This window comes from Macrotis lagotis, chromosome 5, assembly GCF_037893015.1.
Source record: "Macrotis lagotis isolate mMagLag1 chromosome 5, bilby.v1.9.chrom.fasta, whole genome shotgun sequence".
In the NCBI taxonomy this organism is placed as follows: Eukaryota; Metazoa; Chordata; class Mammalia; order Peramelemorphia; family Peramelidae; genus Macrotis; species Macrotis lagotis.
The window spans coordinates 173,168,964-173,195,578 of record NC_133662.1 but is presented as its reverse complement, the minus strand read 5'-3'; the positions used below and the strand labels follow the sequence as shown (position 1 = coordinate 173,195,578).

General features: G+C 35.3%; 1 protein-coding gene across 1 annotated transcript in view; it reads right to left on the bottom strand.

Moving 5' to 3' along the window:
• ARID1B (AT-rich interaction domain 1B) overlaps nt 1-26,615 on the bottom strand; it is a 545,654-nt gene that overhangs the window by 454,467 nt on the left and 64,572 nt on the right. The window contains 1 exon segment of the mRNA XM_074190057.1: nt 26,065-26,259. Within this exon segment, the coding sequence (XP_074046158.1) occupies nt 26,065-26,259 (195 nt within the window).

Genomic DNA, 26,615 nt, shown 5'->3' with positions numbered 1-26,615 from the left:
TAAAATCCTGTGAGTTAGGTTTGACATATTGCTTCCTTGTGGTCGGGTTTGGAAAATCATCTGCTAATTGGAAAGTTCTTAGTTCAAGGAATAAGACATAGCACTCCTCTGTTTGGGAAAGAAATAGCATCAAATGCTATTTCTAATTATCATGAGATCATTGTACCTTTCTGTTCCATTAGTCCTTAGTTTTTTTAAAATCCATAAACTATAAAAATTAGAAAGGCACACTTAGAAGTGAGTCATCTACAAATATCATAACTAAAATATTTTGATTAAAACACTAATTTTTTTCTAGAGAAGCAGCAAATTCTAGGTAGGATGTCATATTTTTTCGAAGTTTAAGTGAAAATTTACGAAATGTAATTATTTATACAACAGTAAATATCCAAACCAATCTAAAACTGGAAAATAGCAAAACACTCTGAAAAAAAACGGAGAGATTCATTAAACTCACAGCCCACAGGGAGCATTTGCTGGCGGTCTACTTTGCTAAAGGCCAGACAGCCATTATCTATATTGAATAATGAAGAAGTCAAAATCTGTTCTGAGCATATGCAAGAGCTCGTTAGTATTTTAGACTTGAACCTAAACCCTTCAACCATACATTCATAGGAAAATAAACTATCTGTGTTATCTGGATGCTTGACTGTACTTGCTCATTTGAACTCTGTTGTATTCTTAGTGATCTCTATAATAATAATAACCCAAATTGCAATAGCCAGGAATTAATCCACACTCACTTCTGACTGCCTAAGGCTAAAAATCCCAGCCTTAGTTTCCAGACCCTGGGCAGCAAATTCACAAACTCATAGGGGCTTCAATGAGATAGTTTGAATTTTCAAGGGCAAGTGCTAAACCTTGGCCAGTGCTAAATTCATTTGCAACCTCCTAAATTTTGAGAAGTTGGGTTTCCCTGTTTTACTGGGATAAGAAACAAGTGCTGCAAGAAAATCAATGTGAAAACGTGGGGGGCAGGGGGGCAGGTGGGGATGGGATCAGACCAATCTGAAAAAGTGCCCAATGTCCAAAATGTCCAAGTATTCCATTATTAACAAATTGAGGTTATTTAAGAATAATAAAAAATGTTTCTTTCAATTTATGTATTATTTTTTCAAGTGGTTACTATAGTTGCTAACACAAATATTACATTGTTTAGACCCAAGTACTTAATAAATAAAACTATTACTTATTTCGTTTTAACTAGTAATACCATGAAAAAATAATTACCGAGATGCTAAAGGCTATGAACCAAGAAAATTTTAGGAACTTCTGTCCTATAGAGAGACTCAAAAGGAAATAAGGCCACCAGGGCTTCCTAACTGCAGAACAGCTGGACCATTCCAACCAGAGCCCCTCAGATACTGGCAGGAGAGTAAGAGAAAATTAAAAAAAAAAAAAAAAAAAGTTCAGTATGGCAAATGAAATTCCCTAATAATGAAAACAAGCACTCTGCAGGAATTTTTTTTCTATTTTTATATTTTTTTTCTAGCAACCTAACTAAGGTTCTAAGGAAGGAAGGGGAGCTCTAATTTCTAACTAAAAAGGAAATTCCTGGAAGAATTTAATCAAACTATTTTGTATCTTCTGTAGTAAAAATCGGATTTCAGACAAGGAGACCATGGTAATTTCCCACATTTCCAAAGAAAAGATACATTATTCAATTCATAGATGGGGTGATAACTTACAAATTTCAACACTCTACATTACTAACTAGCCAAGGGGAGAAAAAATGGAATTGTTACAAATAACTATATATATGCATACATACATACACATATATACATAAATAAAGTAAGCACAAATGCATATATAATATATAACTATCATATGCACACAAAAAAATCAATGGAAGCAAAATCTAAAAAACAAGTGAACTCATCTCATTCATCTCAGATATTAGAAGAATTAGAAGTAGTTGTGTCTAACTTAAAATTTCTTTATCGAAGTTTCCTCATACATTTTGTTTTCATCTATTAAATTATACTACATTACAAAAATACTACACAATAATTATCAATCTATAGAATTCAGATGTTTCTGTGGTGAATTATTAATATTTTCCCTTATCTTCTACACATTATCCTTAGTTATCTTTCCATATCATATGCGTCCAACTAGAGTGTATGCAGCCTAAGGACAGGATTTATACTAAATATAGGAAATAAATGAAATGATTTTTAAAACCAGTAATACACATTCCTTGGTTATTATCCATTTTTTTCAGATTAAATAAAAAAATAAACTTTTGAGACTTTTTTTAATGTTTTCAAAAGGATTTAATTTGACTATTTATTAGCAAGTCACTCATTCTACTTGCCACTGCATCCTCTCTCATTTTAAAAAGTGGTTACACTATTTGTTTAAGCTATATTCGAAAATCGGGTCAGGATACATTGCCCTTGTTTATAAAATCCGGTGAGCAGTATAAATTTAGGAGAAAGAGGTTAAAAAAAGAAAGGATTATTTTAAGGCTTATATATAAAATTAGTAGTTTGTGTTTTTAATATAACCATTAATCCAACTGTACAGATTTTTGGAACATTTTCTCCGCAAAAGAAAACATTCATTTCCTTAACTGGATACCATGCTCACTAGTCTCACACCCGAAGAGAAGTTTCACAGCCTTCACAGTGGATGTGTACACTTGAAAATGATAGAAGCCACCGAAGAAAGGAGAGCACCAGTCAGGGCCCAAAATCAAAGAAAAGTGAGGCAACAGAATCAGGCAGGCGGTGTTAGCACGAGTCTCCTCCAAGCTCATCCAAACTCTCTCATAGTCTCAAGCTTTCCCACCACCTTCTAACCCCCTCTTCATTCTTAGAAAAAGCCATGATTCAAAATGGAAGTTCAGTAATTATTTACAGCCCTGTATGTAAACTGTAAAATGACTGGCAAAGTTCTTAGCACATCAATTTAGATCTGTGTAAGCAAGACATTCCTTCCCAGTGGTAGGCGGCCTCATGTCAAGCAACCATGGGCCAGAACTTGTCCTGCACCACTTGTTCAAAGGGAGCCAGGCAAGAGGATTGCAGGCTCTGACAGATACTACTTTGTGCAAACACATCCCCACAGGAGCCTTACGAAAAAGGCAATGCTGATGTTTCAGCAAACCTCGAGTCAAGAAAGGGGCTCTCTTGCATTTTTAATCTGCAGGCAGGCAGGGAGGGAGGGAATGATCCTGCTTCTGCAATCAAGGAACTGGGCTTCTGTGGGGCCCATACCTGCCAGCCCCAGCTACTCAAAACACCAGCCGCGATGCAATGAAGGGGAGGAGGAACTGAAAAGAGCAAATGGACTCCTGTGAGCCTTAAATCCGGGTTCAAATCCAGCCACAAGTGCATGGCAATTGTGGGAATCCAGGCAACTCCGTTATGTGAACACTGATGTGTGTTTCTCAGCTTCCTCCCCTACTTCCCAAGGTGGTTGTGAAGATCAAAGGAAACTTTATAGAGAGCCTGGCACATAGTAGGCAAAATATAAATTATCACCATCATCATCTGAAATTGTTTATACAGTCTAACACATAAGGAGGCAAAATACAAATTGTTATTATCATTATTGTTGAATGAGATTGTTTATAAAGAGCCTTGCAGACAGTAGGCACAAGATAAAATGCTAATTACTATTATATATATTATATATAAAATTATTAGGAACAAATGAAATTTTTTAGAGGCGGCACATAGTAGGCGCAATATAAATCATCAGCATCATCATCAAATGAAATTGTTTATATAGAGCCTGGCACATAAGTAGGCAAAATAGAAAAGCTAATTATTATCATTATTATAGTTGTTATTGTCATTAATGGTGGTAGCAGTGGTAGTAGTAGTTTGATGAGAATGAAATGAAATTGTTTAGAGATCTCATAACATAGTATGAACAATATAAAATGTTTAATATTACTGTTGTTGTTATATTATAAGGATCATATGAAATTGTTTATAGATAGCCAGCACCTAGTAGGCACAATATAAATGCTTATTGTCATTATTATAGTTGTTATTGTCATAAGTGGTGGTAATAGTAGTAGTAGTAGTATTATGATGAGGATCAAATGAAATTGTTTAGAGAGTGCAGAACATAATAGGCACAATATAAATGCTTAATATTACTGTTAAAAGGATTAAATGAAATTGTTCATAGAGAGCCAGCACATAGTAGGCACAATATAAATGATTATGTCAAATGAAATTGTTTATAAAGAGCCTGGCACATAAGGAGGCAAAATATATGATTATGACTATGAATATCAAATAAAAATTTTTTTATAGAGCTTGCAGCTGGCACATAATAAGAATAATAGAAATACCGATTATTATGTTATTATTTCATTTTGGTATTATGATAAGGAGAATCAAATGAAATTGTTTATGGATAGTCTGGCACATAATATGTCCAATAAAAATGCTTTCATCATCATCATCATCATCATCATTATTATTAGCAACAAATGAAATTGTGGAGAGCCTGACACATAGTAGGCACAATATAAATGGTTGCTATCATTATCATTATCATCATCATCATCATCATCATCACAATCATTATTATAATCTTAACCTCCAGAGAAGAAAATACAGTGAAAGAGTACTGCTGCATTCAATTTCTTAGAGCAACAAATGGTTTGCGTTAAGAATTATTTATGTCTTGACTCTTAAAACTATGTAAATGTGCAGATTTCTCTAGGCTATCCTAAGTGAGATTTTGCTGTTTAATTTTTTTTTTTTTTTTGAGCACTGAGAGACCAACTGACTGACCCAGGCCACAGTCTGAAAAAATTATTTATCTTGGGTAAAGAAAACCCTAAAGCCTCGCACCCCCCTTTTTTTTTACCAAATTGCCTGCTGATGTTTAATGACAAAACAAAGCAATGCATCACAGATAGCAGTGATGACATTTATGGTCTGGGCCCAGCAGAATTAATACAGTACACTTTATATGGGGCTGCAGTGCTAGGTAAGGATAGAAGTTTTTGCATGTTGTTGGGGGGGAGTTGGCTGATTCCCATCCCAGGAAGTAAAGAGGAATGGAAACCATTCAGAATGACCATCCATGTGAAACCCCACGGAAACATGTTGGACATGCAAGCCACCCAGATATAGAAGATAAAAGACTAAATGTCCCCCAAATTGTTAGTGTTTATTCAATATGTTCTCTAAGAGCCTGATGCTCAAATCATTAGTAAAATAGTACTTAGGGAATGAATTTCCTCTCTCACAGATGGCACAAATAAAGCTAATCAAAAATAGTAGAGGGGGAAAAAATGACTAGAAATGGTCTTTATTACTGTTACAAACATAATATCAAAAGATATCAGAGAAAGTTAACTTTACATTCTTTCTTTTGATTATTCCATCTGATATTTGACTCGCCAAGTCAAGCCTAGAGCTATGGGTAAAGTCAGAAACACTGGAGGCCTGAAAAGCCAGGGCTGGATCTATCAAAGCTGCAGGGACACATCCCAGCTGAGCCCAATCTTCTCTTCCCCCTCTCCCACCTTCCTCCCCCCACTATAAAAGCCTGGCCTCCTGTCAGCTTGGGGAGCAGGATTCTGCTCTCCTGGCTTCAAGGAGAAGAGGTCCAATGAGAGGTCATAAATCAGTTGCCACCACAAAAGCCAGTAGAAAACTGTGCTAATCCAGTGGAGATTGAATCCTTTCTGAAGCTTTGGTGAGATGCAGGATTTTCTTCTTAACTATGTTAATGTGTCGGCCAAGCAATAATGATGATGGCAACCTTGCAAGACATCACTAAGCATGTTAAAACTTTGGTGGAGACTTCATTTTCAGAGCACACAACCAGTCTAAATGAACACCAACTCAATATATTAAATGGGTAGCATTACTGAACACAGATGTTCTAACTCAGTAGCAACACAAATCTCCCTTAATTTCTGACCTTGCCTTACAATGTTATAGGAATGGACTTCAGACTCTTAAAGTTTTAAAAGATCCAAGTTGCTGCTGGCCTAAGCCCAAGTATATTTATACTACCAATGCTGTTCATTTAGATAAAGCTTAAATACAGTAATAATCATGATGAAGTGGGATGCGAAAAGACTAGAATATTCTAGCTAATTTAATTATCTGGTTAAATGAAGGTTAACCAGAAAATCTTTTTTTTTTTAACATTTCAATGTACAGAATTAAAATTCTAGCATATACAAGACACTTAATTTTTGCTTTCAGTATACATCATTTAATCTTTCTTTGAAAACTGATGTCTCAGAATTATCATTCTGATGGATAGTAATAGAGATATAGGCAAAGGAGATTAAGAATAAATCTGTGTTAACACCAGAGAAATTCCCAAAAGCTGCCTTGTCCCATCGTCTCCTACTATATAACATTAGTAGGTCTTGTTTTTGTTGTCATCTAGTCAACTTGAAAATCTTTGAAAGCTACCTATTTCCCACAAAAAAAAAAAAAATTCAAATTGCTTTGCTTAGTAGTCAAGCCCTTCGGTTTGAAACCATCCAACAACTCTCCACTCCTAAGTTCTCCATTCTCATCTTGCTTTTAAAGTTCAGTTCATAAAACAATCACATCTTCCCTTCAGTTTCACGAAATTCCCTCCCTTAATGGACTTCCCATTCTCACAACCAAAAAGATCCTTTAAATTGTAGGTGTTGCCAGTGTGCATGGGTGTATGTATATAAAGGAAGTTTTCACACCAAAAGTTCTCCTAACTCCAATTAAATTAAACACTGAACACTTATGATGTGAAAGTCTCCATGCTGTGTGTTAGGATACAAACATAACTTCTTTTGAAAAAAGGTTTCCTTTTCTCAAGGAACTTTCACTCCTATTCAAGTGACATAATATTTATAAAAACTGACATAGAAGTAAATATTATTTATGAGTGAGAAATAACTAACAACCCCCCCCAAAAAACAACCAACCAATATATCCACTACTAATATGCCAGTTTCTTACTCCTTTTTAGGTAATAAATTCTATGAGGGCAGCCACCATACCCTACCAAATGTACTAGAACCCTCAGTAGCTGTCATATTATTTGGCACAAAGTGGATATAGTACTGAACCACTGAATGAATCTGCCTTTTCTGCCCTAAAAGTAACAAGCAGCAAGGAAAAATATTTAGGATATTTGGATTAATTATTACTTTATTATCTAAAAATATCAAAATCTTGAAATTACCTTTGACTCCTTTATATAATCAGCCCTTGCATCCAATCAACCCCAAATTATTTCATTTCCCCTTATCTATGTTTCACAACTAGCCCTTACTTGCAATTTGTACGATGAAAAATTGTACAGGTAACTATGTCTCAGGGCAATCTTTTAACCATCCTTCCTACCTCTGACCTCTCTATTTGAGTTCATTCCAAACACAGGTTTAAAAAACCTTTTTCTTTCTGTTTCAGTTCTTGCAATGAGGCTTTTCCAGGCTAAAATAAACAAGGTATATCCACGTTGGGTGTGCCCCAGTACTCCCACAGTAGCATGGGGGAGTTAGTTCAGCAACTAGAATGAAATTATGAAATGTACAATAAGAGCAAGGGATTTAGAACTAGAAAGAACTTCATATAATCTGATCCAACTTTCTTGTTTTACAGATGAGGAAGTGATGCTAGCAGTGAACTCACCCAAATTCAACCAGAAGCAGGGCCAAAAATTACAGTCTTTGACTATACAACATTGCCTTAGGAAATGATAATCACTGAAGTAGCTATAGGTTCCTTGACAAAGAAGTCACATCAGACTCAGCATTTCCTGGACCAGGATTATGAAAATGGTAAGAGATCAGCATGGGCTGAAGCATTATGGAGTTAAAGAGTTTGCAAACAACATGATTCAAGAGAAGTGATTAATGGGTTGATTTCATCCTGAAAGGAAGTCTTTAATGGTATGCTCCAATACTACATCCTCAGCTCTCATCTGATCAATATTTGCATCAATGAATAGATGAAAGTAGGACCTTTATCTTAAGGTCCCTTTTCTAGACTTAATTCATCTTATTTCCCTTCAGTCTCTAATATTCAAGGCTACCAAGGCAGTTCAGTGGCAAAGTGAATAGAGATCTAGACCTAAAATCAGTAAGACTTGAGTTCAATTCCAACCTTGCTCAATATGACTTTGAGCAAGTCATTTAAACATTTTGAATACTCAGTTCCTTCCTTTGTAAAATGGGAAAAAGAATAGAACTTCCTGTATCAATTGAAACAATATCTTTGCCAACTTTAAAATACTATCAAAATGCTTCCCAACATCATCCTCATCAATATTATTATACTGGACCACTGCTATTGTCCAAACCAAACCATCTTTTATCTCCATGCCTTTTAACTGGTTAACATCATCTTAGACCTAAAATACACTGTTTTGTCATCTTTCACCAACTTAGGATCTTTAAGCTTTCTAGAAGGCTTATATAGAAAGCATTTCCTAATCTCTTAGGGGAGATTTTTCTCCCCTAAATCATATTTACTTCTACGGGTCAATCTCTGTAAATATTTTATCCCCCAAATAGGAATGAAAATTCCTTGAGAAAAGCCTTTTCTTCAAAAGAAAAGCAAAGTTGTATTTGTATCCCTAACACATAGCACGGTGTCTTCCACATCATAGGTGTTCAATAAATGCTTGTTGAATTTAAAATGGTAGACAGACAGAGCAGTGGTTGTTCAGCCCAGAAAGGAGGTGACAAAAAGGGTCATGATCACTGTCTTACAGTCTTTGAAGGGCTGTCACCTAGAAGGGGAGAAGAGTGATTAGATGTGTTCCTTGTAGAGCCAGAAGACATTACTAGGACTAGAGGTGGAAATTGAAGGAAAGCCGAATTTCAGATCAATACAAGAAACAATTCCTAATTTCCAACAATTAGAGGTAGTCAGCAACGGCACAAGCCATCTGCCAAGGGAATGGAAAGTTCTTTTCCACTGGTGGGGTTCAAACAGGCATTGATCATTTACTGGAGAGAAAAGAGACATGCACTAAACATTATCTTCTGAGATCCAGTCTACTTTGAAAAAGGTATTAATTTTCATTTATCTTTTCCTTATTTCTCCAGCTTTTGGTACACTACCCCTGAAATTATTTTGAATATAGTGCATCTACTTATGGTACTTTGCTAATTTATATATATATATATATATATATACACACACACACACACCCTATGCTTATCTGTATACTTGCGATTCCTTTCCATCTCCCTCTCTCCCAGTAGAATGTAAAGTGACACATACCAGTTAAGAGATCCTAGACAGGTCAATTTATCAAGATGCCCTAGACATAGCATAAAACTGAACTAAGTAAGTTTTCTGGGACATCTTGAAAAAGATTTTAAGTTGCAAAACTGATTTGTATTCATGGAAGAAGATGTCTCACCAGGAGCTTCCAATTGGACCAATAAAATCACACAATCCTACAAAAAGAATCTATCTGTCCATGTTATATATCCCATCCCAGCAGAAGATAAACCCCCAGATGATGGGGCTAAACATCTGCATCCCAGTGCCTAAAGACACATCATGATGGAGACACTTTTAAAAATACTTCTAGAATTGTTCCCCTCCTCTTCAATTCCTAATTACAGAAAAGTGGATAGATATTCGTTGCTTCCAGTCCAGCCTCTTGTAACCCCTATGGAGAAAGGCTATCTATACCACTTATTAACAATCCCTATTAATTACATGAGTAGGAAGGTAAACCCAATACCAATGGAAAAGTAGCATTCCCCAGACCTCCAGCACAGCATTCAGTCTGGCTTTCAAACTACAGTCCAGGGGAGCAAATGGGTGTGGGGAAGACTCAACTGTCCAAGTCTAGCATCTTCACAAGGTTCAACATTAGAAATAAATGTTTTGAAGACCAGTGGGCAACAGATGAAGGACAACTCCCACATTTGTTATCTGCCCAATTAGAATATGAGTTATCCAAAAGGAGGGCTATTTTGTTCTTCTGTTGGTGACCTTGTACTTGGCACAATACTTCTGGACAAATATACTTTTTTTTTTAGGTTTTTGCAAGGCAAATGGGGTTAAGTGGCTTGCCCAAGGCCACACAGCTAGGCAATTAAGTGTCTGAGACCGGATTTGAACTCAGGTACTCCTGACTCCAGGGCCAGTGCTTTATCCACTAGACTACCTAGCCACCCCAGGACAAATATACTTTTGCTTTCATTCATTATGCCTTTATAAGCCTCAGTCTTAGAATGCAGTTTCCTCAGGCCATGTCACCTAGATATCCATAACAACTAGTAAAATGCAAAGCCAATTCAAAGAAAAAACACTTGCAAAGCTTAAAATATAGTTTCTTTTTCAAAAAGCTTTACTATCAAACTTCTGGATTTTATAATTAACACACTATGTGAGGTGCTGCTAAAAGCTTGCCTATTTTGACAAGGCAATCAAAATACAAATATACAATCAGCTTTCCCAATGGAGGGGAGCCATTCAGGGTCACTGTTCTGTTTGTTTTAGTTTACTACATAGATGGGAAACTGAAATAAATGATCACCTAGCAGGACAGAGATCAAAACAAGATAACTCACTCATTCATCACACCTTCCACTTTTCAGTAAAACACCTGCTTGAAGCTCATTTTTCTAGCTGGAGTGCTAGATATCCAGAATTAATGTTTAATAAACACATTAATGCCAATCTTATATCTTGATCTTAATATAAGATCAATGTTAACAGCCTAATGCTAATAAAATACTTTAATAATAATAACAAATAAAATAATGAAAACAAGGGGAAAATTTTCCATATTCACACACAGTGAAAGGATTTTGCAGACTTGCTTGTACCCTTTGATTTAACGAAGATATAACACAGGCAGTGAACTGATATATACACACACATATACATAACAAAACCACTTGTGCATACCACAGATAAGTGGAAAATTGATTGTAAAATTGTGTTCTTATTACCAGCCTAGTCCACCAAATACAGACAACCACGAAGGCAGTGAAGCTAATAATAAATGTTGTCTGCTTTAAGTCAATCTCTTCATTTCAGACTAAGCTCAGTTTTACATTCATAGTTGAAAGGGACCAAAGAGGACCAAGTGATCTACAAACAATTGTCAGGTAACTGTCATCTTAGTTACATCTTCTGGATGCTCTTCAGCTAAATCATTGCCCTTCTCATAATGTGGCGCTTCTCATAATGTAATACTAGCCTCCGGATGTAGTCTATCTGGGTCAGAATATAAAGGACTATCAACTCTTCTCTAATCTTGGCCACTGTTTCTCCTTCCCAAGGCAGCTTATAGATATACAGTAAATGTTCTTGGCTACCAAATTATATTACTGGTTCATACATATTAAGAGATTTTGTTCCTTCTCAAGTGAAGTACCATCTTAGCCATACTTCCCCCTTATTGTGCAAGTAAAGCTGATTTCATCATTTTTCTTCATAAATTTCATCATATTAGATCACATTAACTGTAACCCAGTGTAAGGTCTTTTGGAATCAATAATCTGTTGTACAGTGTGTTAACTAACCGATCCACTCGCATCTTGGACCATCTGCAAATCTGATAAATATTCATTCCAAGTCTGATTTTCATTTATAAAAAGTGGAAAGAGAGGGTTATAAAAAAATCAAGTAAACCAAATTTTAGGAGGAAATCTATTTTTAATTTTTTTTTCTATTCACAATTCATCTTCTTAAATTTCTAGCACATTAATGTTATGTCTAGGCAAAGATCCCATTCTTATGATGAAAACACATTATATTTGATTATGTCTATTTTAGCAAAGTTATCGTTTGCCTGTCGCTTGAAGTTTTTGACATGGTTTCTATTTCTGTAAGCAAAACTCGACAGCAGTGTGGCCTGCTATGCCAGAAAAGAAAAAAGTAATTCTTAATTTAGAGTACTAAAAGAAAATAGGCTAAGAAATTCAGAAAGCAAGTAATAACTTTAAAATGAAAATACTAGATTTGATAACTCAACTTCAGAACTGTAACCAAATTATTTTATAGACTATCCTTCATCTTCAAAAAAATCTTCCATTTACCATAATTTCCATAAACTCTTAAAAAGGTTATATGCCTGTGACATACACATAAATATAGCTTTTTTCTCCAAGTCTGGAATCCTAAATTTTAATTTTAACACAACCAATCTCACTTTATAAAAAGCAAATATAGTTGTAATAAAACTGATCATTAAAGGCTCCAACCATAAAAATTAGGAATCCTCAATAATGTCTACCAAGTCACTTGTCTTTTCAGCACCTATCCATTCTCCCATCAGCTAAATTTTTGATGATCAGGGGTTAACAGTTTTTCTACAAGATTAAACTCTCTGCATACTTTTTGATTACTTTTTATACTGGAAAAATCACTGGATTGATTGAGAAGGAAGGGACCTGGATTTTATTCTCTAATATTCCACCACAAGCTGTACAATACTAGAAAAGTGGCTTAAACTTTCATGAGATTCGATCCCCGCCCCCAGAAATGAGATCAGACTAGATGACTCCTAAGATCCTTTGAAGCTTTGAGATTCTGTGATTCTAAGTGCAGTTAGTAGACAAATAAAAAAACAACTATGGTTCATAGCTTATTAAAGATCATGAGATTCCAACACTCAAGGGATCAGAATGATTCAATCTTAAGCATAATCACAGATTGTTAATTTGCTATTTCATTTTGTAATTTCCAATCTTAACAGAAATTTCATTTTTACTTGCAGACAATTTTCAAATTGAAAAATATGCTAAAAATTATTTCATCAAATTTCTCTCATTTTACAGATAAAGAAACAGAGAGGCAAAAAAGATGACATGTAAAATTAATGATGGATCAAGGATACATACCTAAGGCACTCCACCCATTTCAAAAGCTAGGAATAAAAAAGTGGGAATAAAAACCAAGGTCAGAGCATTTTGTACTTCATCATACAATTTTATATTAACTAATTTCTACTAGGAAGACCTAAAATATCTTTTAAAATTCACAGATCTGTCACTATTCTAAAAGAAAACTCAAAATTTTTTAGGGATTTTAACTTTTTAAAGGCACTGACCTTTCCAATTTTCACATGAAGGGGAAAAATTAGTTTTTTAATATAATCTAAAATATAATAGAATCATCATGTTTTCAAATATAATCAAATATCCCTTCTTATCTTCTATCCTGGAAACTGACTTCTCAAATAGTAATGTAAAAGTCATTTTAGAAGTTGTGAGGCATCCATAGTCAAGCATCTCGGAATTTTGAACTGAATTTAAATGCACAACAGGTCTGACTTAATACAGAAACTATTCCAAATCTATGTTCATGGAATAACCTTTATAAAAGTTCCTCCTTCAAAAGGAACCTTTATAAAGATTATTACATGGGTATAGATTTAGTTCTAACAACTAAAAAGGGGACTACCAAGAACAGGATCAACTCATCAGTTTCTCTAATATCAAGAACTAACTGATACAACAGGTTTTCTCCCCCCTTAAAAAACATTGATTTTTAAACAATTCTATCAATGTAAAGTATGAATAAAAAGCTTTCATATTATTTGCAGGCCCTGCTACTTCTATCCACTTTGGAGCCTTTATCTAGAAGGCTTTGATTTCCCTAGAAATAGCAGGCAAATAGTATTCTTGCAAAGCAGGATTCTGAAGGAATGGGGAGGGTAGGAGAGCCTTGGTTTGCATAATAATGGAACTTTAGCCACTTTAGGGATTTTCCATAGAAGGCATTATCAAATGACCAGTGTTAAGAGGAAGACCTGAGCTCTATGAAGATTCCAACTTATGTCAAATTTGATTCAGCAATTATCTATAATCTAAGCTCACCTCTCCCATTCACTGAATTACAGCAATAGAAGGGTAATTTTGAGACACAATAGGCAAGAGAGCCTCCTCCATCCATGAACTAAAGAAGCAGCCTTCTTCAATGTAGTCAATGAGGCTTAGTAGAGAGAAAAGAATAGGCTTCTAAACATTTTATCTCACACATAGAAAATCTAAACAAACAGCAATAAGGAAAAAACCTACTGTAATCATTTCCAAGGTAGCATGATTTTTTTTTTAGGTTTTTGACAAGGCAAACAGGGTTAAGTGGCTTGCCCAAGGCCACACAGCTAGGTAATTATTAAGTGTCTGAGACCGGATTTGAACCCAGGTACTCCTGACTCCAAGGCCGTTGCTTTATCCACTGCACCACGTAGCCGCCCCCAGTAGCATGAATTCTTAATGAAACTGACAACAGGGTCAAATTTTTTCCCCCAAAAAAATGACACACAGTCAGATTTTCAGAACCAGCACTGGGGGGGGGGGGGGGGGGGGGGGAAGAGAACAATCCACAAGAAGTAATAGCTGGGGGCAGCTAGGTGGTACAGTAAATAGAGCCCAGGGTCTGGAGTCAGGAGTACCTGATTTTAAATCCAAACTCAGACACTTAATAATTGCCTAGCTGTGTGACCTTGGGCAAGTCATTTAACCCCACTGCCTTGCAAAAAACCCTAAATAAATGAATGAATGAATGAATAATTTAAAAAAGAAGACATAGCTGGAAAAGAACAGGGATCCTAAGCTTGGGAATGAGGCCCCAGTGGGGGCCTGGACAAAGTTGCAAGCAAATTACAACAGCCTGCACTAGGTCTGTCTCCCACTGCAATTCATCCCCCTTTCACCTATTAAAATGATTTTTCTAAAATTCAAGTCCCATCAAGTCACCCTCCCCCACCCAATAAATGCCAGTAGCTCTCTATTGCCTACAAGAGTAAATACAAAATGTTCTATTTGACCTTCAAAGCCCATCATAACCTAGCCCCTTCTTGCCTTCCCAGTCTTCTCATGTCTCATTCCCCAACATAGTCTTCCTTCCATTCACACTAGCTTCCTGACCATTCCATGAACAAGACATACCCCAACTCTTAGCTCCCCAAAATTTTCTGGCTGTCTCCCATGCTTGTCCTTCTCAACTCTGACTACTGATCTCCCTGGCTTCCTTTAAGTCTCAACTAAAATCCTATCTTCAATAGGAAGTCTTCCCTAGGCCCTTCATAGTTCTAGTCATTTGTCTCTCAAATTATTTTCTATTTTAATTATTATGAATTATTTTCTACATATCCTGTATATAGCTTGCTTTGTATATTCGTTTGCATGTAATCTCCCCCATTAGACTAAGCTTCTGGATGGCAGGAACTGTCTTTTTTCTTTTTCTATATCTAGCACCCATATTATGTGCATAAAGGTTTCGTTCTTATTCAGTCATTTTTTTCAGTCATGTCCAATTCTTTGTAATCCGATTTGGAACTTACTTGGCAAAAATATTGGTGTGGTTTTGCCATCTCATGTTCCACATGAGGAAACTGAGGCATGAATGATTAAATAATGTGTTCAAGGTGTCTCAGCTAATCAGTGTTTAAGGTAAGATTTGAACTCATTAAGATGAGTCTTCCAGATTCCAAAAGTTCTCTCCTAATCAATGTTTATGGAATGAATGAAAGAAAGAAATGAATGGAATGAATGAGCTTTCAAAGTTAAAAAAAGGTGGGAAAAATTCAAACAGTCAAATATCATCAGGTGAAAACTTTCATGCCTTTAGCAAGAAGTGCCGGTTTTTATCATTCTAGATTCAGAAAGAACTTTTCTCCAAGAACAGATTTGTACATTTTGTCTCTTCTTTCTTTCTAGGAGTAGACAAAGGAGAAAAAATGTGAATGAACTTACCTAGATACAATCTGATTGAAATACCAAATGGGTGCAATTTACATCCCTTAAAGTTTTCACTTTTGACCAGTGTTACTCATTGGGTTTGAGACAAAAATGTAAAAGATATAACATTAATATTTTTCTTTCTATCATGCATTGATGATGAAGTCCTATGTCAGTTGAAATCATTCTGGGGGTGGTGGTGTGGGGTTATTTTTCTGATTATTCTTCAGTCTTCCAGAATTAAAATTATTTACACACACCCCTACTAGCTTCAAAAATCTACCTACTGAGCCAAGTGAGTTTTGTTGGCAAGGGGATAACATTACCAAGTTAGGATCCCACCAAATATGAGCACTCTATCCTCTTTCCGAGATGAGGTAATCGTGTTGAGGCAGCTAGAGTTCTGGTTGACTTGCACTTTCCATTAGAACAAATCTCCATTTTCCCAGGGATTTTTAAAAATTTCTCCACCACACTGGATATCACTCACAAGTTCAAATGCAGCCCAGAAACCCAAGTTAAAATGCTTACAACTCCGAGAGTTGCAGAAGGTCAGAGACAAACTAATTTAAAGTTAAGGGATAAAATGGAGCTTAGGCCTGTGCTTCCTTACTAACTAGCCCAGTGATATATCAGGATGTCACGAAGGATTACAGTTCAAGCTATGTCAAGCCAAATTTTCACCCTTGAATTATGCTACCACAGTGGTGAGATCTCCAGAGGAAGAAATTGCTTTCTTAGACAGCCCTCTAGCTGGCTTAGAAGAAAAACCTTGCCCCTGTTCCTTTCCCCATCTTTAAAAAAAAAAAAAAAAAAAAAAACTGCTAGACTGGGTTTTCCAGTGGCTAAAATGCCCTTAGTCTCCTGTAAATCCTAAGAAGCTTCATGACTCCAGACTGTTCTGATTTCAATAAAAGAAAGCATGCTTTGAATAAAGAATACTTTTCCTAATGAATGTGCACCCAAGGTCTCCCAGGAAATGTGTTCCTACCTAGGGGAGGATTAAAGACAGGTGGAGTCCTCCAACAATATAACAGAAAAAGAAAGTATTCCTTTAAAAGCTAATAAAAGGGAAAGCTGGGAAGTAATAGACAAACTATTTGCTAATCCAAATGTAAAAACAAAAAATGATCTTTCAGCTTTAAGAAGTTATATTAGAGGATTTTCATAGATATATTAATAAAAAAATTCTACAGAACAATAATTTATGGTTAAAATTATATTGTACTGCAAATAAATGATGAACATACCTAGGAGAGCATTACCTGTTTAAAACCAATTCCAACAATTAGTCCATATTACCTGAGAGATTGGAATAGAACTATGAAAAGTTAGAAGAACAGAGTCAGAAAGGTCTGTATTCTATCATTTAGTGCATTAACTTCTAGGACTCAGTCTCTAACTATAAAAAGAGGGAGGAGAAAGGGAAAAGGATTCTATGACTATCTAGATCTTTGGTGTCAAACTAATAGAAATGAGGGTCACTAAACCATACCTAAGGATCCCTGTTGGACATATACTGACTTAAAAAACACATATTAGTATTCTGCCCTTCTGTGTTTTTATTTTTTTTGTTATGTATTTCTCAATTACATTTTAAGCTAGTTCAGTCCCACAGGAATGTTGCCTGTGAATTTGACATTTTCTGGCCTACAAGATTACCAGGATCTCCTTTAGTTATAAAAATCTAGGATATGCTATGATTATAGTTAATTTATTACATGTTTAACTCCTCTACAAAACCATAAACTACTCAACAGCAGGAACACTGTGGTCACCTTTTTAATCCTCACAAGGTCTAGACCTGTCACATATTACAGAGGATGCACGACAAACATTTGGTGAATGAATGTTATAAGTTGAGAATAATATCAAAAGGGTAAGCAAAAACATCAGGTTTGTGGTTTTGTTTGTTGTGATACCTTATGGATTTTTTTTCTTATGTGTTTCCCTTTTGGTAAAAATGATAAAAACAAATGAAAATTTTAAAATGTAAAGTCAATATATCTGAAGTATCAGGATCAAGAAAGATTATCTAAGGGGAACTGTAGAATCAAAGCCAGTAACAGCTGCTGTCTACTTGAAAGCAGAGGTGCAGATGCATTCTGTTGGTAAACCTCAAATACTTTCACACTGAGTGAAGATGAGAAGCTGGGTCTTCAGTCACAATGAAGCCAACAAACTCTAACAAGTGTCTCAGAAACCAGTTTCACTGTTGTTTCTAATTCTAGTCCAAGCCTTAGTGCAGATGTAGCAGTAAGTTGTACCACAGTTAGTACTAGTAGTGATAGTAGTAGTAGTAGTAGTAGTAGTAGTAGTAGTAGTAGTAGTAGTAGTAGTAGTGATACTTGAAAAGCTATAAAAGCAGTGTAAAAAAAACTCAAAATATGAGTTATCTGGGTCAAGATCATAATTATCACCATTCAAAATACGTATTACTACTAAAACAAAAATACATATATATACAGATATGCAGATACAAATATGCATATATATACAAATATATGTCTATAAAGATATATATAATCTATGTATGTAAAGGCATTAAATACATAGATCTTGGTGGGAGTTTCTATATATCATTTCAATACATCAAAAGATTATGATTTTATCATTGTGGGTGCCACAAATCCAGACCACAAACCCCCCTCTACACTCAAACTTTAACAGCCTTTGGTGAATTGTGATTTTAAAAATCCAACATGCATTCTAATGACCAACATTCTAGCTACAGGTAAATCTCTGATTGTAACTAAGGAGGTCCTGGATCTACAAATGTCAGATAGCTATTCTCACCTCTACTGTTTTTAAAGTCTTTTCAGTTTGTTAGGGTCTCTCAGAGTCTATTGACCTGATACAGTCTTCAAGAACATAAAGTCACCTACCCTCTCTGATGTGGCATCAGAGTACAACTTTATAGATTATTTAGCAAATTAAAGATTTAAATGAAAAAATTGTGGGTACTAAGTGCATCTACCTATTATATTATTTTTTTCTCCTACCCTTAAAAGAAGGGAGGGGGACTTTAAACTTGAATGTTTCGATTAATTTCTCCTTTGATTACATAATTTAAATTTATTCTTCTATATCACTGCAACGAATTTCTAAAACTTCTGAAACCTTTATTCTCTCTCTTATTTGAGTTCAGATCTGTGGATTTTATTAGAGAAAGAGATACAATGGCAGGAAATCCCCTCTGCCAAATTAGATGTGCAACTATTTGGCAATTTAAATTCTGAGAGAGCTCTCCAGGGGCACTGAGAGGTTAAGGTTCAGCCCAGATCACAAAGCCAATATGAGTGTCCGAGACAGGACTTCAACCCAGGTCTTCCTGACTCTAAGGCCAATCTTTTGGTCACTACCTAACTCCAAGAGGCAGTCTCTCAAAATGAATCTTTAAAAAACTGAAACATCCATTCAAAGGAAATGTTTCCAAAACATTTACATTTTCACCACAATTAATATGGGGAAAAATATGTCTTATAACAATCTAAAATAATATAAGTAGAAAGACTTAGGAATTGTTGGCTGCCTTAACAGCCCTAAAGAAAACATTTATTTTGGCCAAAACAATTGAAATATTTGCCTCCTTTTGGAAACATCTGCTGCCAAAACAAACATTTGTTTTGGAAGCAAATGTTTTGGCTGTTAAGATGGTACTAAATAAAATGCTTGTGTTCTAAAACAGATATTATACACAGAAAACATTTGGCAATATAGACATGGCCAAAGGGTATAGAAGAAGATAAGCCTCTCAGCATTAGATTAAGAATAATTTATAATTCCTACTGAATTCCAATGTACTTTTCAAGAGACTATCTTAGATTTTGATTTAGTTTTTATTTACTCAAAAGCCGTAAGGATAGTCAAATTGCCTATGTATGCAAAACTATAATTTATACTTCCATTTGCCAGTGTAGCAGTTTGAGTTAAAGAGAGTATATACCTCTTTTAACGAGTTAATTTTGGTACAGATGCACTCGTAGAAAGAAGGCATCAAAATATAACATAAAAAGTCACATACTTAAAGATTTTTTAAATGCATATATACCTTCTTATAATATTCTCTTACTCTTTCCCACAAATGGGATGGTAATTAGTCAATAGGTACATTCATTAAGTTACTACAATGTAAAAAAAGGCATTTTTTCAATCTAATTCTAGTCTTCTGTGACAAGAAAAGGGATAGACATATAGAGATATATATGTATATATACGTATGTATATATGTGAAAACAGTCTGAAATACCTGGATAACTACAGACATGTTACCCATCATCTGTCTAACATAAACAAATGTAACCTGAGCTGTCTGTGTTTATATTTCTTAGGACCAAAATCTTTGCTAATAAATCTTTTGTAAAACAAAGATAGCAAAAATATTGAACTGTGGCTTATTCAGGGACACATATACAATTAAATTCATGAAGAAAAAGAAAACTATAGCAAAGGTTATCCCCAAAGTCTCAGAGCTAACACTGGATAGTTTGGTGCTTCTTATATAAAATTAAATCTGAAAAACCAAAAATGAGTCAGATTCTGATAACTTAAAAGATTACATCTTCTCTATGTACCATTGTATTAGATGAAACCAACCACAGCATTTCTGTTAACGGTCCCCAGATTTGAATTCCAGGAGCCTGAAGGCAGAACGTTATCCACAGAAGCATATAAAATTCATTTCCCCTCTTACTTCGATAAAACCCAAGTGTTCTAGTTTTTAGGGCACCATGCAAAACTAATCTGTTTAGGCAGGTATTTGCCTGATGATGTGGGAGGATCAGCAAGTAAAAGACCACAAATCTAGTTCCAGTTAATAAATACCAAAATGGCATATGATTATCAGTACATGCTTCAAAAACTCAGTCATGGATACATTTTAAAATTTTAAATATATACAATTATACATATATGTCTATATCTAGATACAGATATATAGACATACGTACACGTATGCATATTACCCTCCAAATCAAGTATATCCAAAAAATAAGCTTTCAACAAACACTTCTATTAAAGACAAAAAGCAAGCATCAATATTACCCACAGTTAATTTCAAACAAGAACTCCAAGTCTCCTCTAATGGAATAGTCATTTAAAATTCATGTCACAGGAATGGAATGCCAGCCAGGAATCATACCGTGACCCCTGAGCCAAAGACAACTTACCACTCAGCTGGTAAGTGGGCAACTCAATTTACAAACCTGAATTCCTGCATTTTAATCCTTTGCAGAAATATATAAGCAATACTAAATGAACTGGATTCAGATCATTAGAGGTTCACAAACCAAACACACGAAAAGCTTTGGAGGCAGTCCAAAGCAAAATCATGCCTAGGTGGTGATGTCCATTCAATAAAAACTCAATGTCATAATTATCCTCTTACTTTTCCCCTGTAGAGTATTAGTAATCATAACTATAACACAGCTTAGCCAATTATATTAGTGCCATGAGAAGACAGATAGGGCCAGCAGCCAATCACTGTGCCAGATTATTGCCAGTTAACTGATAATTCACAATTACCCAGAAATTAGTAAATGAAGTGAAAAAAAGGCAAAACTCACCTCAGTGGAAAATAAAGAAATTCTTCCAAATTTTTTTAAACCTATTTTAATAACAGACTTCAAGCTTCATTTTTTAAAACTTTTTCAATTTCTAAAATAATTTTTTCTACTAAATAAGAGCATTAAGCATTACAAAGTATTTCTAACCATTTAGTACATTAAGCCCAGTATAAAAGTTAAAGTTTCTTCAACTATGATATTAAATCTCTTACTAACAATACTGATCTCCTTTCGTTATCAGAAAAACCATTTAAATGAAACACAGCATACCTCTGTTAAGGCAGTAAGAAATTTAATCCGAAATCATAACAGAACTTTGCTAATAATCATTCTGGACAACCTATATCAACAGCCCCTTTAAAAGAGAGAAATTTAATCTTCCTAATATGTAATGCCCAAAATTATTAAGGAATTTGAGATTATAAAACGTATTTGTCTATATCTGTGTGTACTCTCCTCTGTGTGAACCTGCCAGAGCCATTTGGAGAAAGAAAAACAAATCAAGAAAATGTTTTCTTTACCCCTCAATGCATCTCCTATAAAGAGCGACAGCAAAAACTGGTATTCCCTTTGTCCAAATAGACGGCATAAGAGGTGCTTTACTCTGCTACCCCAAAATACTTAAAAAGAATAAGAAAACAACCTGTGTATTGGGCAAAACCTCTATAGAGGACTGAGGATGTGAACAATCTGCAGCTCTCATCACCTCTCATCTGGCCAACGGTCAATATCCTTCCATTTGAGTTCATTGCTTCAAGACTCTCCCCACACTAATCCATCCTCTCCCAAACTATCAAAGTGATTTTCTAAAGCCTGGCTCTTCCCAAGGGTCATATGCACAGGTACATGCCCTTCTACTCTCCCATCTCCATTGGTTCCATGTTTACCTCCAAGGCACTTTTCTCTTCACAACAACCTTGTTCCACCCTATTCCCCTCCAAGCATTCTAAAAAGGTAGAAAGGCTCTAAGAGGTAGCTTAAGTCTCCACTTTTTACAGATCAGGAAATGAGTCTGAGAAATACCTGTGCAATGTCACAGGTGATAAAGGGCAAAGCCAATATTAGGACCCACTGACTCCAAATATGGCAATCTTTTCCACTTTGTCACAGGGCAAGAGTAATAAGATTCATTAAGAAGACCACTTTATAGTTTGAAACTGGAGGGAGGTTTTTATTCCCACTTTGTAAATGGGTAAATTGAGGCAAACTGAGGTTATGTAATGTGTCCAAGGTCACATAGCTAGAGAGAATCTGAGGTTGAATTTGAATTAGGGTCTTTCTTCCTCCAAGCCCAGTTATATCCACTGTGCCAGAAAAGAGTCTAAATCTGACTCAATGGTAAAAGGATTCCCTACTGATGAAATTTTCAAATCATTAAAGAAGGGGGGGGAGTTGAATTCATACAGAATATGGTATACTGACTCAGGAAACCACAAATTAACATTATCTGTATTGTACTGTAATTTTAATTGATTATTATTTATGATATCTTAATGTCCCGACAGCACTCTGGAGTTTTTGTAGCCAGTGTCTGATACCACTAGACTCAAGCGACAACGCGTACCAGCTACTTATCCCCAACTAGAGAGCTCCTCTATTCCAGCCTCTCACCACTTTTTTCCATTATTTCTATTTCCCTGGATATTGAGAACAGATTTAGATTTATAGAAACCCAATATATCTCTAGTTTTGTAAACAGAACTAAAAATAAGCTAAGGCTGCAGTAGCAATCTGGATTAAAAGGACATAAACCCCAAACCTAAAACATTTTTTAAAGGACAGGAAAAATTAAGAATACCTTTCAAGCACTTGTAAATCCATCTTGCCTCTTGGTCCCTCCTCTCCAACCCCCCTTACATACAAACATCTTTCATGAAAGGACAGAAAATTTTCATATCATGAGAATAACTGTGTTACTAATTACTCTTAAGTCTCACTGAATCACTTTCTTTACTAAATGATCTTAAACTCTAAATTTAGTTAAGTTGTTCAAAAGAGCAACAAGGATCCATAAACTTACATCCCATTTCCTATTTTACTCTACCTCCTATTTTAGAGTGATAATATTTTGGAAAAGGGAAAAAAATATGCTCTTGAGGAAAAAAATTTTAAAAAGTTTAAGCATTCTCTCAAAAAGAAATTTTATCATGGTAAAGTATAGAGATGTTCTCCATGGCCATATCAGTCAGAGTAAGATGCTTCTGCTTCACGTAGGATTTGGGCAAGATATAGGGAAGAATTTCCTGAGAATATGTTGTTAAACCCTATTCCTAAATCCTATTCTAGGCTACTACATATAATATTATGATATCTTTTTTTCTGTAGGTATTTAAGATAAACAAATATATACTAAGCCCCATTCCCTCATGCAAGTTTGACTAATTTTTTTCTAAGTTATTGAGACTATCCTCCAATCTTGGCTGACTTGGAAAAATAAGGCATTCAGGCTAGTGATGTCACTAGCTGGATACAAAAAGAGTCAGAAAGGAGGAACTTGAAGGATATTCAGATGAATAGGGAGTACATTAAAGATGGAAAACTCAGGCAAGGATTAAAATTGAAGAAATTCTCCTTCAATTTTGGCTAAGTCAATCTCATTTTGTTCAACTATCACACTTAAGCAAAGCATTGGCATGAGGTCGACCCAGCCTAGGACAGCATTAAACATAATATTGTATATTCTAGGATTTGCACGCTAAAAGGACTTTAGACATAATATGGCTGGGACAGCTAGGTAGCACAGTGGATAGAGCACCTGCCCTGGAGTCAGGAGGACCTGAGTTCAAATCTGCCCTCAGACACTTAATAATTGCCTAGCTGTGTGTCCTTGAGCATGTCACTTAACCCTGTTGCCTTGTAAAAACTAAAACATATATAATTAAATTGCCTGTTTTAGTGTTTAAAGAAACAGAAGCTCAGAGTTCTTAGGTATCTTGTCCAAAATACATAGGTAACAGCTAACTTGAGCAGAGACTTGTCCAATCATAATCTCTCTTCTGATCTCTAACACCATGCTATTACCTGCCTGGTGGACATTTCTAACTTTATGTTCATAGTCATCTTATCATGTCTGATAGAACTTATCTTTCAAAGATGGCAAATCAGGGATAACCATTCTGCTAAACTCTCCCAACACTCCCTCCAAATGACTTTAAAATAATGCCTCAAATCAAATTCTGGAGAAGCAAAGAACCAACAAAAGACCAAAGTGAGACATTTTTCCAGCCTAAAAACCCTAAATAGGTCAGCAAAAGTCTAGAACATGATGGGAGAGCCTATCTGGTGACCATTTTAATAGTAGTAGAATTCAGAAGCTCTCTGCCCAGGGAGGGTGAGGCCAGACATCAACTGAATACAGCTGGCAATGACTGGTAAGTCTATTGATTATTCACAGTTGTGGGTTGCTGTTGCAGGGTGGAGAGAGCTGGTGATCAGTCACAAGGGACTAGGGGGCCTGGTCATATTTTAAAGGCAAAGAGAATACTAATGCTTGAGGTTGTGGGGGACCAGGAACCCTTCTTTAGTACAGATCAGAGTACAGTGACCACACCTCTCCCAGAATAACATTATCTTGAAAGCATCAAAAACTTACAGACTCTCAGAAATCATTCTGAAAATAGCAGTACCAAAAAAGCCTAAAGTTTAAGGCTGTGCTTGCCCATCCCCAGGGGAACATAATTTAATGTTCAAAGTCAAAGCCTGGGATGACCAAACAACAAAAAGAATTTGATAATAAAAAGCTGCTACGACAAATCATAAACTTAAAAGATTACAATGTTACAACTACAAGCAAAGATGCAAAGGAAAATACCAATTGGACCCAAGACCAGCAAGAATTCCTAGAAGGGGTAAAGATAAAAAGACAAGCATGCTAAAGGTTAAAAATTTGGGGGGAAAAAAGGAAGTGATACAGGAAAATTATTGAGAGTTAATTTCAGCTTAGTAAAAAGAGGCACAAAAAACCTGAAAAAAATAACATCTTAAAAACAGAATTGACTGAGTGGTAAAAGAGGCACAAAAAACCTCCTTAAAATGCAGAACTAGTCAAATGGAAGAAACTACTCTGTATTTATCTCCTATGTTTTGATTTGTCTCCTCCAAATTTAACACTCTTTTCATTATATCATTATCTTATATTATGGTTATTACACAGGGTTGTCATGAGATTTTTTAAAAAGGCAAATACAAAAAATGACAATCTAAACAAATAAAAAAGGGCTTTAAATGCATTTTTTTAACTTATTTAAGGCATTGGGGTTAAGTAACTTGCCCAAGGTCACACAGCTAGGTAATTATTAAGTGTCTGCAGCTGGATTTAAACTCAGGTCCTCCTGAATCCAGGGCCACATCCACTGAGCCAACTAGCTGCCCTCTAAATGTATTTTTAAAATGAGAGATGGGAAATTAACTTTTCAAAAGGTTCATAAGTTATAAAGAAATTGATCCAGCTCTAAGAAACTAATACTATTTAAAAGTTCACAGAAATCATTTTTTTTAAATGCAGGCAAAACAAGAGCTAAGCCGAAAAACTCAACTTGATAATATCTTTTTTTTTAATATTTCAAATGTGGTCATGACTGGTTGGTCTCCTGTCTATCAAGAAGGCATTAAGCAAAATTATTTTAATGTCACTGACAAATAGGTAAAGAAAGAAAGAACTAAAAATATGTATTTATTTCAAGGAAATGTATAAAGAATTAGCTTATATCAGAGGTTGCTAGAGAATAGACAGGAGCTTCAAAGTCTTATAATCACTTACCTTTCTATAATTTACCCAAATTGTCCCAACTCATAGAAAATGAGAAAGAAAGCAACAGGAACCACCACTAAAAATAAGTAAAAAGCATCACAAACCTGTTGCTGTGGATATTGCATTCCTCCCATGGCACCTGGGGTCCGTCCCTGGATTCCAATTGGATAACGTTGTGGGCCGGGGGGACCATATGATCCACCTGGGTATGGACTGCTTTGCTGAGGCTGGGAATGAGGATTATTGCCCATTCCATACAATTGAGGTCTCTTCATTACCATTGGATCCATTGGACTGCCCTGTTATTAAATTAAAAAAAGAGATTGGTTTTTAAAAATATCCTACATCTAGGTGACAGAAAAGTCTATTCAAGAAGATACATGCATCCCAGATACTCAACACAATGAACCTCTATTTTGAAAACATTAAGAACAATTACTTCACAAATTAAAATGCAGAAGAATGTTAACTAACAGCAACATTAAACACAAATTTCCTATTTTTTTCCTCATTAATTAAAAAGGTTTTTTAAATTGGGAGGGCCCCTTAGTCAGAGATTAAAAAAAAGATTTTTATACCTTAAGCAGAGGAAAAATTTACATCTGAATTTCTATTATGTATGCAGGAAGTAAGCAAGATAATTAATTTCACCCAA